At 40.3% G+C, this 14,273-nt stretch overlaps 1 protein-coding gene across 2 annotated transcripts in view; it reads left to right on the top strand.

Moving 5' to 3' along the window:
• LOC124554940 (inactive hydroxysteroid dehydrogenase-like protein 1) overlaps positions 1-14,273 on the top strand; it is a 122,512-nt gene that overhangs the window by 19,805 nt on the left and 88,434 nt on the right. For both annotated transcript variants that reach the window (XM_047128639.1, XM_047128640.1), the window contains exon 2: positions 2,021-2,143. In XM_047128639.1, the coding sequence (XP_046984595.1) occupies positions 2,021-2,143 (123 nt within the window). The remainder of the gene's footprint in view (positions 1-2,020; positions 2,144-14,273) is intronic.

Here is a 14,273-nt window from a genome sequence, read left to right as displayed (position 1 = left end):
TTGCATGGCAGACGCTCTATCCACCTGAGCCACCGAGGACACAGAGGAAAGCGCGACTGCAAGGATTTATCTCTGGCATGCCTCCCGTGAAACCCACATTCTCAACGTACTGTCCTGCACTACATTCGTAGTGCCCCCGCCCATTATACTCATTACTCGCAACACGTCGCTGATTCCCGTAAGAGTTTGGGCACTGTTTGTGCATTCGCACAGAAGAAGAAGATGGTCAAGTGGCGGGTGAGCCGTAACTATATATATACTAAGATGATATCTGCACCCTATTTGTCCGAAAGAACTGATACCATCTTAGTATATTAACAACATTATTTGAAATTAGCAATACCAACTATCCTTGAATTTCATTGTTTATTGGTTTGATATAACACCTACAAAGACATGAAAATTGTATTTGTTGAACATTAATGAAATAGCATGTATCTTCCAGTAATTTTATAAATGAGATTCTTTAAACAGTTTTTTTTCCAATCTAAAGTACATTAGGTAATATACTCTGTTGGGGTATTAGTTTTTGTGTGATCTTGTTTGCGAGCGAATGGTCTCAGGAAGGTTGGGAACCACTGCTGTACAGAATGGACAGATAAGTTTTTATTTTTGTCCAACGACAGTTGTATAATTGAGTTTCATGTCTGACAAGGATATTCTCTGCTGACCATCTGTAAACTACTGCACCCTATTTTCACAGTATGTACGTCACTCTCCAACATCCAAGCCATCAGTTGGCACAACTCAGTGGAACTGGGGCACGTCAGAATATGTCCAACACATCTCTGGATGAAACATCGTGAACAAAAAGGTTTCAAGTACTATGGCCACAACAATCTTGAAGATTCACCAGCAATGGAGACAGGAGCTTTACATTGAAAAAAACATCTTTCAGGTTTTGGCATGTGTCTGATTAATGGAGAACTTCTGAATGTTCAGCCGAGCTGCTGTTCCTATTTTGTGCACAATATTTCAATGACCAAGCCCGTCCTCTTCAAGTGTTGCGATTTTTGCTGTTGTATGTACAACAGCTCAGCTGAATGTAAATTTCTCAAACACACACTTTGATAATCAATGTTAATGCCAAAGGAAAAAAAAACGTATTAATTACACATTTTCATTAGGCTCTTCTTTGATATTGCTCAATTCCCTTTACTCCCAGTGGTCTGGTATGGGCATACCTATCACAATTCCCTTGGAACACATAGCAAGATATGAAAAAAGCAAACATTAGTGTGGTGATAATTATAATTGCAGGACTAGAATGTACAAAAGGCACTCTTCCTCACCATGAAACTTGAACCAGTAAATATGTTTCTCAAGGAAGATGACAGCATGAAACAACAATTCGCACTATACTGCAATATGTTTCCTTGCACAAAAATTTATGTGCTAGGACTGATAGAGGAAATAGAGAAGATACAAAGAGGAGCAGCATATTGTATTACAGGTTCATTTAGTAAGTATAAAAGCATAACAAAGATGCTCAGAAAAATCCGATGACAGTCGCTGCAAGATAGATCTTCTGTGTCATGGTATTGTTTACTGTTAAAGTTCTGAGAGCGTACATTCCTAGAATGAGTCAGCCAATATATTGCTTCCTTGTACATGTATCTCACGAAAAGACCATGATGATAAAATTAGAGAGATTTGAGTCCATGTTGAGGCTTACTGGCAATCGTCTGTGAACTGTTTGCAACTGGAACAGGAAAAGGGGAAGTGGCACTAGCGCACAAAGTACCTTCCACCACATGCTGTAAGGTGTCTTGTGGAGTATAGATGTAGATATGGAATGGGCACCAGCAGAATATACTCTGCTCATCAGAGAATACACCAGTTTCATCAGTTAGGCAGATAGTGTAATACATGTGTATCTATGTTTGCTCATGACTTTAATACACTAGTCGACTATGTCATATATATAATTGTTATTTCTTTGGAGTTTGATGATCTTGTAGATTTTAATAGAAGCTGTGTATTATGTTACACCATGAACACTCTTTTTTTATATTTTCAGTGGTTACTGGTGCTAGTGATGGCATTGGACGTGCTTATGCAGTTGAATTGGCAAAACGTGGAATGAACGTTGTTCTTATAAGCCGTACTGCAAGTAAACTGCAAAATGTTTCAGAAGAAATAGGTGAGTGTTATGAAGTATTTGGTTGTCATTAGGAGTGAACTGTATAAATTGTGCAAATTGCACATTATTCAACTTTATTTGACGCAGGGAACATTTTCGTTTGTTATATAAAACACACATTTTTTTGGCTGTTTGAAGTGTAAAGAAATTTCTCCCAGCATTACGTGTGTTTCACATCTTTTCTTAAATTTTCTATTAGAGAGATTTTCCATCTCGTGCTGATAGGTATATCTGGTTATTTTGTATTCTGCTTGGGCACTGCCTATCTAAGTCTATACATATTTAAATCAAACTGAATGCATGCGGCCACATGCTGACAGTCAACATTCTCATTCATGTGGATGCTTTATATCCAAGGAAATGTGTGTTTGCTCCCATTACTTATTAACTAGGGCAAATCATAAATTTAATTAAAATGTATTATCTCTTTTTCATATCCTTTTTTATGATTTCAAATCACTGTTTATGTTATGAGTTCATGACTTTGATATATCTTCGTAAAGAAAATTAAAGAATAGCACTTGCAGGGGTCCCATATGATTGGTTACTTATATTCCTCCAGTTCTGGAACCGAGTGAGGTAGCGCAATGGTTAGCACACTCAACTCGCTTTCGGAAGGATGACATCTGGTCATCCAGACTAGGGTTTTCTGTGATTTCCTTAAATTGCTTAAAGCAAATTCTGGCATGGTTCCTTTGAAAGGGCACAGCCGATTTCCTTCTCCATCTTCCCCTACCCTGAGCTTGTGCTCTGTCTTTAACGACCTCATTGGCAAAGGCATGTTAAACACTAATCTCATCCTCCTCCAGTTCTGGATACCCACCTGCTTCTACACTTAACATGCAGAGGTATTTCTGTATAAATGTCAATAGCTAATTTTTTGTTTCTTGCAGTTCTAGTCATTTGTAGATTGGTAATGGACAAGACAGTGCTCCTGGCAGTTCACTTCCATTGCTGACAATAAGGAGAAAACCTTATTCACAATGAATTTTCATTCTGCAGCAGTGTGTGCACTAACTTGAAATATCCTGACAAATCAAAACTGTGTATTAAGCTGGGATTCAAATGTGGAATCCTCGCCTTTTGTGGGCAACTCCTATCCAAATAAAGATCCCAGGCTCAAGTCCTGGTCTGGCACACAGTTTTAATCTGTCAAGAAGTTTTAAATCTTATTCAGTAGTTTAAATCTATTGTGTTCTATATTTCTGCCAAAAGCAGTATTATCATAGGCTGCTAAACATATTTCTACACTCCTGGTAATTGAAATAAGAACACCGTAAATTCATTGTCCCAGGAAGGGGAAACTTTATTGACACATTCCTGGGGTCAGATACATCACATGATCACACTGACAGAACCACAGGCCCATAGACACAGGCAACAGAGCATGTACAATGTCGGCACTAGTACAGTGTATATCCACCTTTCGCAGCAATGCAGGCTGCTATTCTCCCATGGAGACGATCGTAGAGATGCTGGATGTAGTCCTGTGGAACGGCTTGCCATGCCATTTCCACCTGGCGCCTCAGTTGGACCAGCGTTCGTGCTGGACGTGCAGACCGCGTGAGACGACGCTTCATCCAGTCCCAAACATGCTCAATGCGGGACAGATCCGGAGATCTTGCTGGCCAGGGTAGTTGACTTACACCTTCTAGAGCACGTTGGGTGGCACGGGATACATGCGGACGTGCATTGTCCTGTTGGAACAGCAAGTTCCCTTGCCGGTCTAGGAATGGTAGAACGATGGGTTCGATGACGGTTTGGATGTACCGTGCACTATTCAGTGTCCCCTCGACGATCACCAGTGGTGTACGGCCAGTGTAGGAGATCGCTCCCCACACCATGATGCCGGGTGTTGGCCCTGTGTGCCTCGGTCGTATGCAGTCCTGATTGTGGCGCTCACCTGCACGGCGCCAAACACGCATACGACCATCATTGGCACCAAGGCAGAAGCGACTCTCATCGCTGAAGACGACACGTCTCCATTCGTCCCTCCATTCACGCCTGTCGCGACACCACTGGAGGCGGGCTGCACGATGTTGGGGCGTGAGCGGAAGACGGCCTAACGGTGTGCGGGACCGTAGCCCAGCTTCATGGAGACGGTTGCGAATGGTCCTCGCCGATACCCCAGGAGCAACAGTGTCCCAAATTTGCTGGGAAGTGGCGGTGCGGTCCCCTACGGCACTGCGTAGGATCCTACGGTCTTGGCGTGCATCCGTGCGTCGCTGCGGTCCGGTCCCAGGTCGACGGGCACGTGCACCTTCCGCCGACCACTGGCGACAACATCGACGTACTGTGGAGACCTCACGCCCCACGTGTTGAGCAATTCGGCGGTACGTCCACCCGGCCTCCCGCATGCCCACTATACGCCCTCGCTCAAAGTCCGTCAACTGCACATACGGTTCACATCCACGCTGTCGCGGCATGCTACCAGTGTTAAAGACTGCGATGGAGCTCCGTATGCCACGGCAAACTGGCTGACACTGACGGCGGCGGTGCACAAATGCTGCGCAGCTAGCGCCATTCGACGGCCAACACCGCGGTTCCTGGTATGTCCGCTGTGCCGTGCGTGTGATCATTGCTTGTACAGCCCTCTCGCAGTGTCCGGAGCAAGTATGGTGGGTCTGACACACCGGTGTCAATGTGTTCTTTTTTCCATTTCCAGGAGTGTATTTTTTTCTACTGCCCTGTTTTGTCATTTGAGCATCTGAGTTATGAAGGGCTCTGTTTTAAATTTAATTCATAGAATCTTCTCTTTATGTAAAATCACAAGTCAAACTTTAATGTATAGCTTGCTTTGTCATTATTTCTCACCCCTGCTATTTCTCTCGTCATAAATAGTAAGTCAGTATTCTGGTCAACAGATCACTTAACGTTTTGGTTCATTCTTCTCAGTCTTCTGTAGGACATTCAGCTGCTTGTTTCCATTATACAGTCAGTTCTGAGGCATTGTATTTAATGGCTATGGAAATTTTGTAAATGGAAAAAAATGGAGACGTGTAGGACGATGCATTTCTGTGAAGTTCTGGCACAAATTGGGAAAAAAAAATTGCACAGAAAATGTCAATGGGTGCAGTAAGCATAGGAAAGCATGAGTAGTGTTGTGAGTGATGTTTATGCTTCAGATTGCACAGCAAATCCATTGAAAATGTTTTTCATATCTGTGACATTCTGTATTCTATTCAAGTACACTGTCCAGTCACATTACTGTGACCACCTGTTAGAAGCCTGAGTAACCACCTTTTGCAACACAGACCACTGTGAGAAGAGTTGGAAGAGTGTCAGTGAGGTTCTGGGAGATACCAACAATGATGTGGAGCCATGTCATTTTCAGTACTGTGGCCAGCTGTGCTAAGTTTCTCAGTTGAGGACCCATTGTGCGAACAGCCTGATTGAGGTGGTCCCACAGATTCTCGATTGGGTTTAAATCTGCGGAGTCTGGTGGCCTGAAAAGTACAGTAAACTCACACATACATTGCACACATACACTGCATGGTTCTGCTGGCAGATGCCATTGTGCCGAGGAAAAACAAACTACGTGTGGGGGTGGATATGGTCCTCGAGGATAGGCGCATACTTGTATTGATCCATTGTGCCTTCCTGAATGATGAGATCACCCAGAGAATGCCACAAAAACATCCCCAGACCATAGCGCTCCCTCCTTCGACCAGATCTCATCCGGTAATTGTTGCAGGGTGTTTGCTATTGGAAGTTTCATGTTGTAGATGCATGAAACATGATTCATATGAAAATGCCATCTGCCGCCACTCAGTGGACATGCTGTTACAGTATTGTCATGGAAATTCCAGCCTTCGTTGCCGATGAACAGCAGTCAGCATGGTTGCGTATATTGGGTGCATGCTGTGGATGCCCATACACAGCAACGTTCGCTGAACAGTTGTTGAAGAGACACTGTTGGCAGCCCCTTGGTTCATCTGGCTGGTCAGTTGTTCAAGGTTGCACATGTATTCACTCATACACATATCCACAGCCGTCGTTCACTCCTGTAATCTACAGCCCATGGTGCACCACAGATGCGTTGGTGCCAGGTTTGGATAGCACCATTTTGCAATGCATGTTATACCTTAACCATGACAGCATGTGAGGAGTTTACAAACTTAACTGTTTCAGAATTGCTTCCACTCTTGGTCCAAAAGCCAATGATCGTGCCCTTTTGGATGTCGTATAAATTGCTCCATTTCCACATTACGACAATGACTGCACTATTTTCCATGTCATCCAACAAGCATGATATACCCTCCACTGCTAGTGTTTCCACCTGTAGTACCGAGCGAGGTGGCGCAGTGGTTAGACACTGGACTCGCATTCGGGAGGACGACGGTTCAATCCCGCGTCCGGCCATCCTGATTTAGGTTTTCCGTGATTTCCCTAAATCGCTCCAGGCAAATGCCGGGATGCCTCCTTTCAAAGGGCACGGCCGACTTCCTTCCCCGTCCTTCCCTAATCCGATGAGACCGATGACCTCGCTGTTTGGTCTCCTTCCCCAAAACCAACCAACCAACCAATCCACCTGTAGTCTGTGAGTGGTTATTACATATTGACATTGAACATAGGCAGTGCTCACATTAATGTGACTGGACCATTTATCTTGGATGTTGTTAAATGTGTGCACATTAGGAAGCTAAACCAGCAGTAGCTCAGTTCAGATTAAGTTATATGAACCTGTGATATCCAAACAGAAGACTGGTCTGCTCCGTCAATCTTCTGTTGCCCTAACCTTTGCATGTGTTTTGATGACCATTACTACATCAGTGGAAAATCGTTCATTTCACAGTAAAGGAATCTTGACTTAGTGTTCTAGATTGTGAATGCAGGAGGGATTGCTCAAGAAAAATCACATTTTATATTAGTAAAGGCTTGCAATGCATTACTGCAAGGAAAACACCAGATTAAGCTCTGGCAACAAAAAGACCCTTTGAGACTATAAAAAGATGCTGCATTGGCTGCATAGTGGGAACTATAAAGAAGAGCCAAGCACTTATTTTGTATAAACTGTTATCTGCCAATGACAACAAGCTACTCCCGTGAGCAGCAGCCTGACCATCACAGCACTGGAAGGATTTTACTGGTATGGTGGCTCCATTTTGCAGAGGAACGTAGTGGGTTCATAAATGTAAGTAGGAACTGAGATTTTTAGTACATAATACACACCTGCACTAAGGACTCATTTTTACAGGAAGGAGGACTAGAGTGCATAGGCACTCAGGCCCAGATCTATGATAGTTCTGATCTGGGGCAAAAACGTGATAGTGATCCCTTCCCCCCTCCCTCCCTTGAGCATTTGAGATAGGATGATAGGTTGTCAAAAATTAAAAAAATTGATTTTTCAAAAATATGTTCATTTTGTATTGCACAACTTTCTGAAGAGTTTGATATCTAATACATGTTATTTGGTCTTAAGTGTGCCAAAGTGCAGTGCCACGCCTCTTCACACAGCATTCTTCTATTGCACATCTCTGTATTTCACTCTATGGGATTCAAGTGTGTATATTTTGTAATGGAAGCCATCAAACTCATATTCAGGACAGTGAAAATTAAAATGTCCTGTTGTGCCTCTTCTGCTCCCAGTCGGCCAGTTTGACATCCTACCCTTCTTAAAAGAAACTTACAATTAATACTGGGTGGATTATTTGTGACTGGGAGCACTTCAGAAAATTTTCACCCTTTATTGCCTATTAGCTAATAACTTTCCCTTTTGTGTGACATAAAATTAAATATAGGAAACATAATAGCAATAAAGGTGAGACAAGCAAGACAGTACACATTTCTTCAATCCTTAGGTCCCAGCATTTTTTTCTCTCTTATCTTGCTACAGCTTTACATGGTGTCCTTTCCTTTCAGTGAGAGAATCTATTACCTCATCAAAGTTTGTCAAATGTTTTGCTACATGAAAAATCAAAATGTCATTGTTTAATACTGGAAAAACTGTTAATATGAATAGTACCCAAGACTGGTGTGGTTTCTGAATTTGATGACTTTACTTTGCCACTGTCTGCTACATAAAACAAAATAAGCCTTGCTAATATTGCAGCAGTTGTAACACATGCCAAATAAGTGAGACTGTTTTGTCACAAATGGTCATTTTTATTTACCTCATTTACATAAATAATGTGACAGAATACAATGATTGAAATACCAATATCAAATGCCTATTGAGCCTACTACAAGCAAAAAGTTTTATGTTAGGAAATAGTTTCACATTTCAATCATATGCTCCAGTTTCTTAAGCATGAGATCGAAAAGTAGTAGTAGTAGTAGTAGTAGTAGCAGCAGCAGCAGGAGTAGTAGTACAAAATTTTTGTATAACTTTGGAATCGTCATATTCTTCCATGTAATTTGTGTGAGGTTCTTGTTTCTTCTTCTTCTTCCTCAATCTAGCAAGCAATCTTGTCACTACTAATTCTGTAACTATTCCTGCCATTGTCAAAAACCTATTCTCTGGCTAACTTCACTAACCCTGCCAGAATCACGGGTTCAGTTATTTCGCATTTATTCTTTGGTTAGGCCTTATTAAGTGTTCATACAACACGTTTTCCACACTATTCTGAGAATAGAACTTACGCAGCTGCTAACTGGGGACTGTACAACTGGCCCTTCATGGTATAGTGTTCTGGCAAAAATTTTCTGTCAAAATTTCATTTTCTTGGCTACATTGAGAAGATAATATGTAATGTTTCTTACCCGTTATTCCTGTTAGTTGTTTATTTCCACTCTGGTAGTCTGAATCTATGGATTCTGCTAATAATTTAACAACACTTATCATTGGCACACCCAATCAACCTCACAAACAAACAGCAATTGGCATTCACCTGTTTAGGTTTATTCTGCTCAGCTCGTATAATCCCGTCCCCTTTTGTTTGCAGGAAAGTTTTTTATTCCTAGGTGTGACGGGGATTACCCTGGCAGAGAGGTCATGTATACTATGCACACATTCAAGAATGGATTTGTGATTCGTTCGAAATCCGCTTAGAATGTGGTCAAAATGTTCAAAAACCAACAGGGATACATTTCCAAATCATGTGAACAATCGATAGACCAACGTTCACTGGACACTAGGTGCTTTGTGAAACAAGTTTTTTTTCTTCAAGAGTATGAATTTGGCATCCCTTGAAATTGCCGCCCAGGGCAGACACCCCAATTTGCCCTCTCCCTCTCCCCCCCCCCCCCTTACCCCCCCCCCCCACCCCCCTAGATCTGGGCCTGCAGGCAATTATTTATGGAGTACCTACCTTTATTAATGACAGGTATCATTTTGCTATGCCACCTCTTGCTGTTGATATGCAAGCAGTTACTGTCCCATGCAAATATTGAGAATGTTTACTACATACTCTCTTAAGCTTCTTCAGAAAGTGCTACACACACAGAGTTTCTTAATGAACTTATCATACAGCTTCTACAACTTCATCTCCTTTGTAGATATTTTTATGCATGTCATGCACTAGGGATCAACTAGCACTGGCCATAGGGGTTCAGTAATAGAGAGCTTTTTACTGGCATAAAACTTATGTGTCTTGAGTTTGCTACAGAACAAGCACTACTATCACGTTGTGCTCTGCTGTAGATATTTCATTATCATCAAATAGACATTCAGTAAGGGTAAATGGATTTTATACATCCAATTTTCTATGTCCTGAGAATGAAATAGCAACAAGGAATGAATCAATCACTGGCATCATGTTTTATGAAGTTTGAAGTGCAGACTAACTACTGAGAAGCATACAGGTCGTGAGGACTTCATCCTGTCAGGTTATTAAGGAGAACAAGGAGAGATTTTGGCAATAGTTCCTGAGTCAAATTAATTACTGAACTAAATTAACATTTGTATTGGAGGCCAGCAATAGGATTTCAGGGAGAGGTGATATTTGATCCATTAATTATGTAATAAACAGCATAAGAGACATTTAACCAGCTAATTGTTTAGTTATATGCATTTTCCATGAATCATATGGAATAAGTGAGTTTTACAGTCATAGAAGATTTATCAGTGGGGAATATGGCAAGATGCTGATCATTTACATGATTTCTTAAGGATTGTTTAATGTACATACATTATTTTATACTTAACTATATATCTCTCCTGCGCGTAAAAAGGAAAAGGAAAAAAGAACCCCCCCCCCCTCCCACACACACACACACACACACACACACACACACACACACACACACGAGGAGTGGTCAGGGTTTCAGTTCCACCAGCGGTAAAATTAAGAATCACCAGTTCTCTATATTCGAAGTTCGCATTGTATCACCCGTGGTACAAGGCACTTTTCCACATACTAAAATAATCCATTATTGCTTGTTTTGGCAGCTAACTACAAACACTGAAAACCATCTTTAGTTTTATAACCTAACATGAGAGAGAGAGAGAGAGAGAGAGAGAGAGAGAGAGAGAGAGAGAATTTACTGATTCATTAGAAGAAGCTATTTTAATTCCTCTCATCAGATGTGGAATGGATCATAATTACCCAAGTAGCAAACTGTAAGGATGGCTCACTGTGTGCCCAAGACCTTGAATGCATTGTCATCTGGTGCTGTATGTGAATCATAGAACTCGGGCACTTTTATTAGTTATTTTAAGTGATGATGCAAGTGGTCCAACATGACTCTGCAGGGAGTGACAATACAAAAAGCTTTGCAGGGCAGGTATAATGTAATGGATGTTTACTTTGATCTTGAGAACAACTAAAATTGTGTTATGGACCCATAATATCCTCGGACAACTACTTATATGTACTGCCCACCACTTGTGCGTACCTAATCCTACCTCACTCATCATTGTAGTAAATATTGAGTCAGTGGTGAGTTGTCAGGTTATTATCAACAAGAGAATAATGTTCATCACCCACTCACTTAGTTGCATGTTCCATGAATCATAACTGAAATCTCTCACTATGATGTGAGACCGCAGTGAGTTTCTTAACTATTACATGATTTAACATCATACGGTGATTTACAATTATCTGTGTTTAATCTCTCTCTCTCTCTCTCTCTCTCTCTCTTTCTCTCTTTTTCTCTCCCTCTCACCACCCACCCCCCTCCCCTCCACCTCCCAATCCCCTCCTTTCTCCCTCTTCTCCCTTTTCCTACATATGTATATTACATATTCCTTACATCGAGGTGCGGATGGTGAAAGACTTGTATGGCTGAATACCTCACACTCTTCTGCGCCCCTTTGGGGCTGAGTGATAGTGTAAAACATTTCTCCATCTACTATTATGTTTATGTATGTTACTGTTGTTTTTAAATTGTAATTTTTAATCTTCATAAGGGAGTAAGTGTACTATGAGGCTGTTGCCAGTGTGCCTCACTGCTTAAAGAGCTTTCAACAAGTGGTTCTTGAGTGAACACAACATAGTATTCTTATTGCACATATCTGTGCAACAAACAGTATTTACTCAGTGCCAAATTACCACACAATGTGATGCCATAAGTCACTTTTGAATGAAAACAAGAAAAGAAAGTGAAGTTTTTGACATTTTCAGCTCCAAAATGTGCAATTATCCATAATGGAAAAGTGGCAGAGCTTAGATATTTCAGAATATCTATAACAGGTGCCTTCCAGTTCAGGTTCTTATCAGTAGAAACAACTAAGAATTTAGAATATTATGTTTTGTTTATTGATTTGGTGCCATGCATTATTTCAAATGGTGAAGTCAGGCCTTGTACAGTACAGAAGGAATTTATTTTGATTTATCGAAGTTCAGTAACTGTGCACTTGCAGATAGACAGTAACTACTAAAAAAAATTATTTTCTTTAATAACAAAGTCTTTACATTCTGTAATTGATTCCCCAGTTTCTCTTTTAACTATTGCCCATATGTATTTAGTTTGTCTGAGTTATTAATTTCAGACATTATTATTATTTTTGCTTTTTAATTACTTTTCTTAAGACAGTATTTCTTGTAACATGAAACCCGCTTTACTTGTCTGTTTGTCTTTTCCAGTTCATATACAATATAATTTCCTTTTCCTTGCACATACTATTTTGATTTCCGATGAAGCACCTGTTGAAGATGACAAAGATCCATTTGTAAATAAATTAAATTGATAATTGGTATCATTCATGTAACAATTGTGAGCACATTAAGAATCACTGCATAAAGAACGTCAATATAAATGAAATAAAACATTCTCAGAATCATTTTAATGTGGAACTGTTGTACAGTTATGTTGCATCTACAAAATTTTATGTAATTTCAACTGCTTTACTCACTGCACAAAATTATTCTTTGTTACCTTATTTTCTTAGGAACAATATTTTTGGATGATGTTATTGGGGAAGAAAAAAGACTAATAATTCTGCATTGGCTTTGAGTCAGTTTACAATTGGTAAAGGGCTCTAAGATGTTGGATGGAATGTGCCATAAAAAAAGAGAAGGGATGTTGTCACAGTCAGTCAAATTTTGGCAAAAGAAAATTCAGTTGATACACACAAATGGTAAAAAAAATTCCAGCACTTTAGTTCTTTATTCACATTAAACTTCAAACAAACAGCTGCTAATTGTAGAATTGCAATCAAGCTATTGGACATTTATTCTTAAATAGTTAAATGCCATAGACATTGATGCCAATTAGCACACTGAAATTAGTTTGATACACATTGGGATAAAAATTCATTACTCACTATTATCATTCTCTCACTGGTTGCCATCACAGTCTGTGACACATTTTTGAAGTTGTGAGAGTGACATAATAACAGTAGACAAAACTTATAGGTCGTAGTCCTCTTTGTGTAAATACCTCAGTCACTTTTGTCCATAGTCCAATAAAAACTCGTCCACCTCATCACTTTGTTATTGGATCATTAGGTACCCATCAGTCATAGAAGTATACAAATATTGCATAGAAGTATAAAAATATTGTTTTTGTTTGCAGTGTTCTTACAGTTCAGAAGTAGTATTTCAGTTAATTTCTTAATGCTAATGCACACAACAAAAATAGAAAATAAAATATTGCATTAATAATAATTACCAGTACTGAGTTGGTTGAAAAGACACAACCTTATGTATCCAAGTTTTGTTTTATTTCACTTTTTTATTGCCTGTAAATACTTTTTTCTATGCTACTTGTTGATACCTCTCAGATTAAGACAAAACTGCAAGTTTCTGTCTCATAATATTCATTAAACTCCTTGCAGATTCTACAAAAGGGGCATTGTGGGTCATGGAGAGGTATGGTGTAAAAGTTTGTAAAGTACACATTCCCAGAAAGTCACATAACATATTACTTGCTCCCATATACATCTTGCAAAATGACAATTATGGGAAAAAAATCGGGAAATTCGAGCTTTAATGGATGCCAACTTGTACCTTTGTAATGTGGCACAATAGTGAGGATGAATTATATGAATTTGTAAACCATCTAAATTACATCAATGGAAATATTCAATTTAAAATGGAAATTGAAATGGAGGGCAGCTGCAATGATGATGACAACTTGGGACATGCAGTTTATCCTAAGTCAAGGCTTCCCAACCTTTTCAGCTGGTGGACCCCTTCTTCAGTCGAAAATCCATGGTGGACCCCTAGTCAGTCAAGAGCACAGTAACTTTAAATTTCAGAGCGAAACCCATGGGAACTGAAAGCTTCTTAATGCAAGTGCCATGTTCCCAATGACCCCCCACCCCCCCTCACCTAGAAGTATCAGTAGTCTTTGGTTTAGAGATGAATGAAAACAACTTGAAAGTAACGATCCAATTTGAATCCCACTGTATCCAGACACTTACGAGTGGATTTACTCCCTTTGTTCAGCACACTATAGCCTGATTAAAATTACTTGGTAATTGACATTTCACACATTGGAGCTGCGTTCCTCCAAGAGCAATCAATGTCACGTCCAAACTGTTTGCTGACCCCGCTGTTGACAAGCTGCCGCCTTTGGTCTGTTCACTTCTACTGTTTGGCTACTGTTGTGTTAGGAGCATGCATATTTCGTAACAGTCGTGTGTGTGTGTGTGGGGGGGGGGGAGGGGGGGGGGGTGCAAGTTTATATGCCAACTAGCTCTGCAGATGATGAAGAAATTGATGATATGTATGATGAGATAAAAGAAATTTTTCAGATAGTGAAGGGAGACGAAAATTTAATAATCATGGGTGACTGGAATTCGAGT

This window comes from Schistocerca americana, chromosome X, assembly GCF_021461395.2.
Source record: "Schistocerca americana isolate TAMUIC-IGC-003095 chromosome X, iqSchAmer2.1, whole genome shotgun sequence".
NCBI lineage: Eukaryota > Metazoa > Arthropoda > Insecta > Orthoptera > Acrididae > Schistocerca > Schistocerca americana.
The sequence above is the reverse complement of the archived record's forward strand: the minus strand, read 5'-3'. Positions and strand labels throughout refer to the sequence as shown.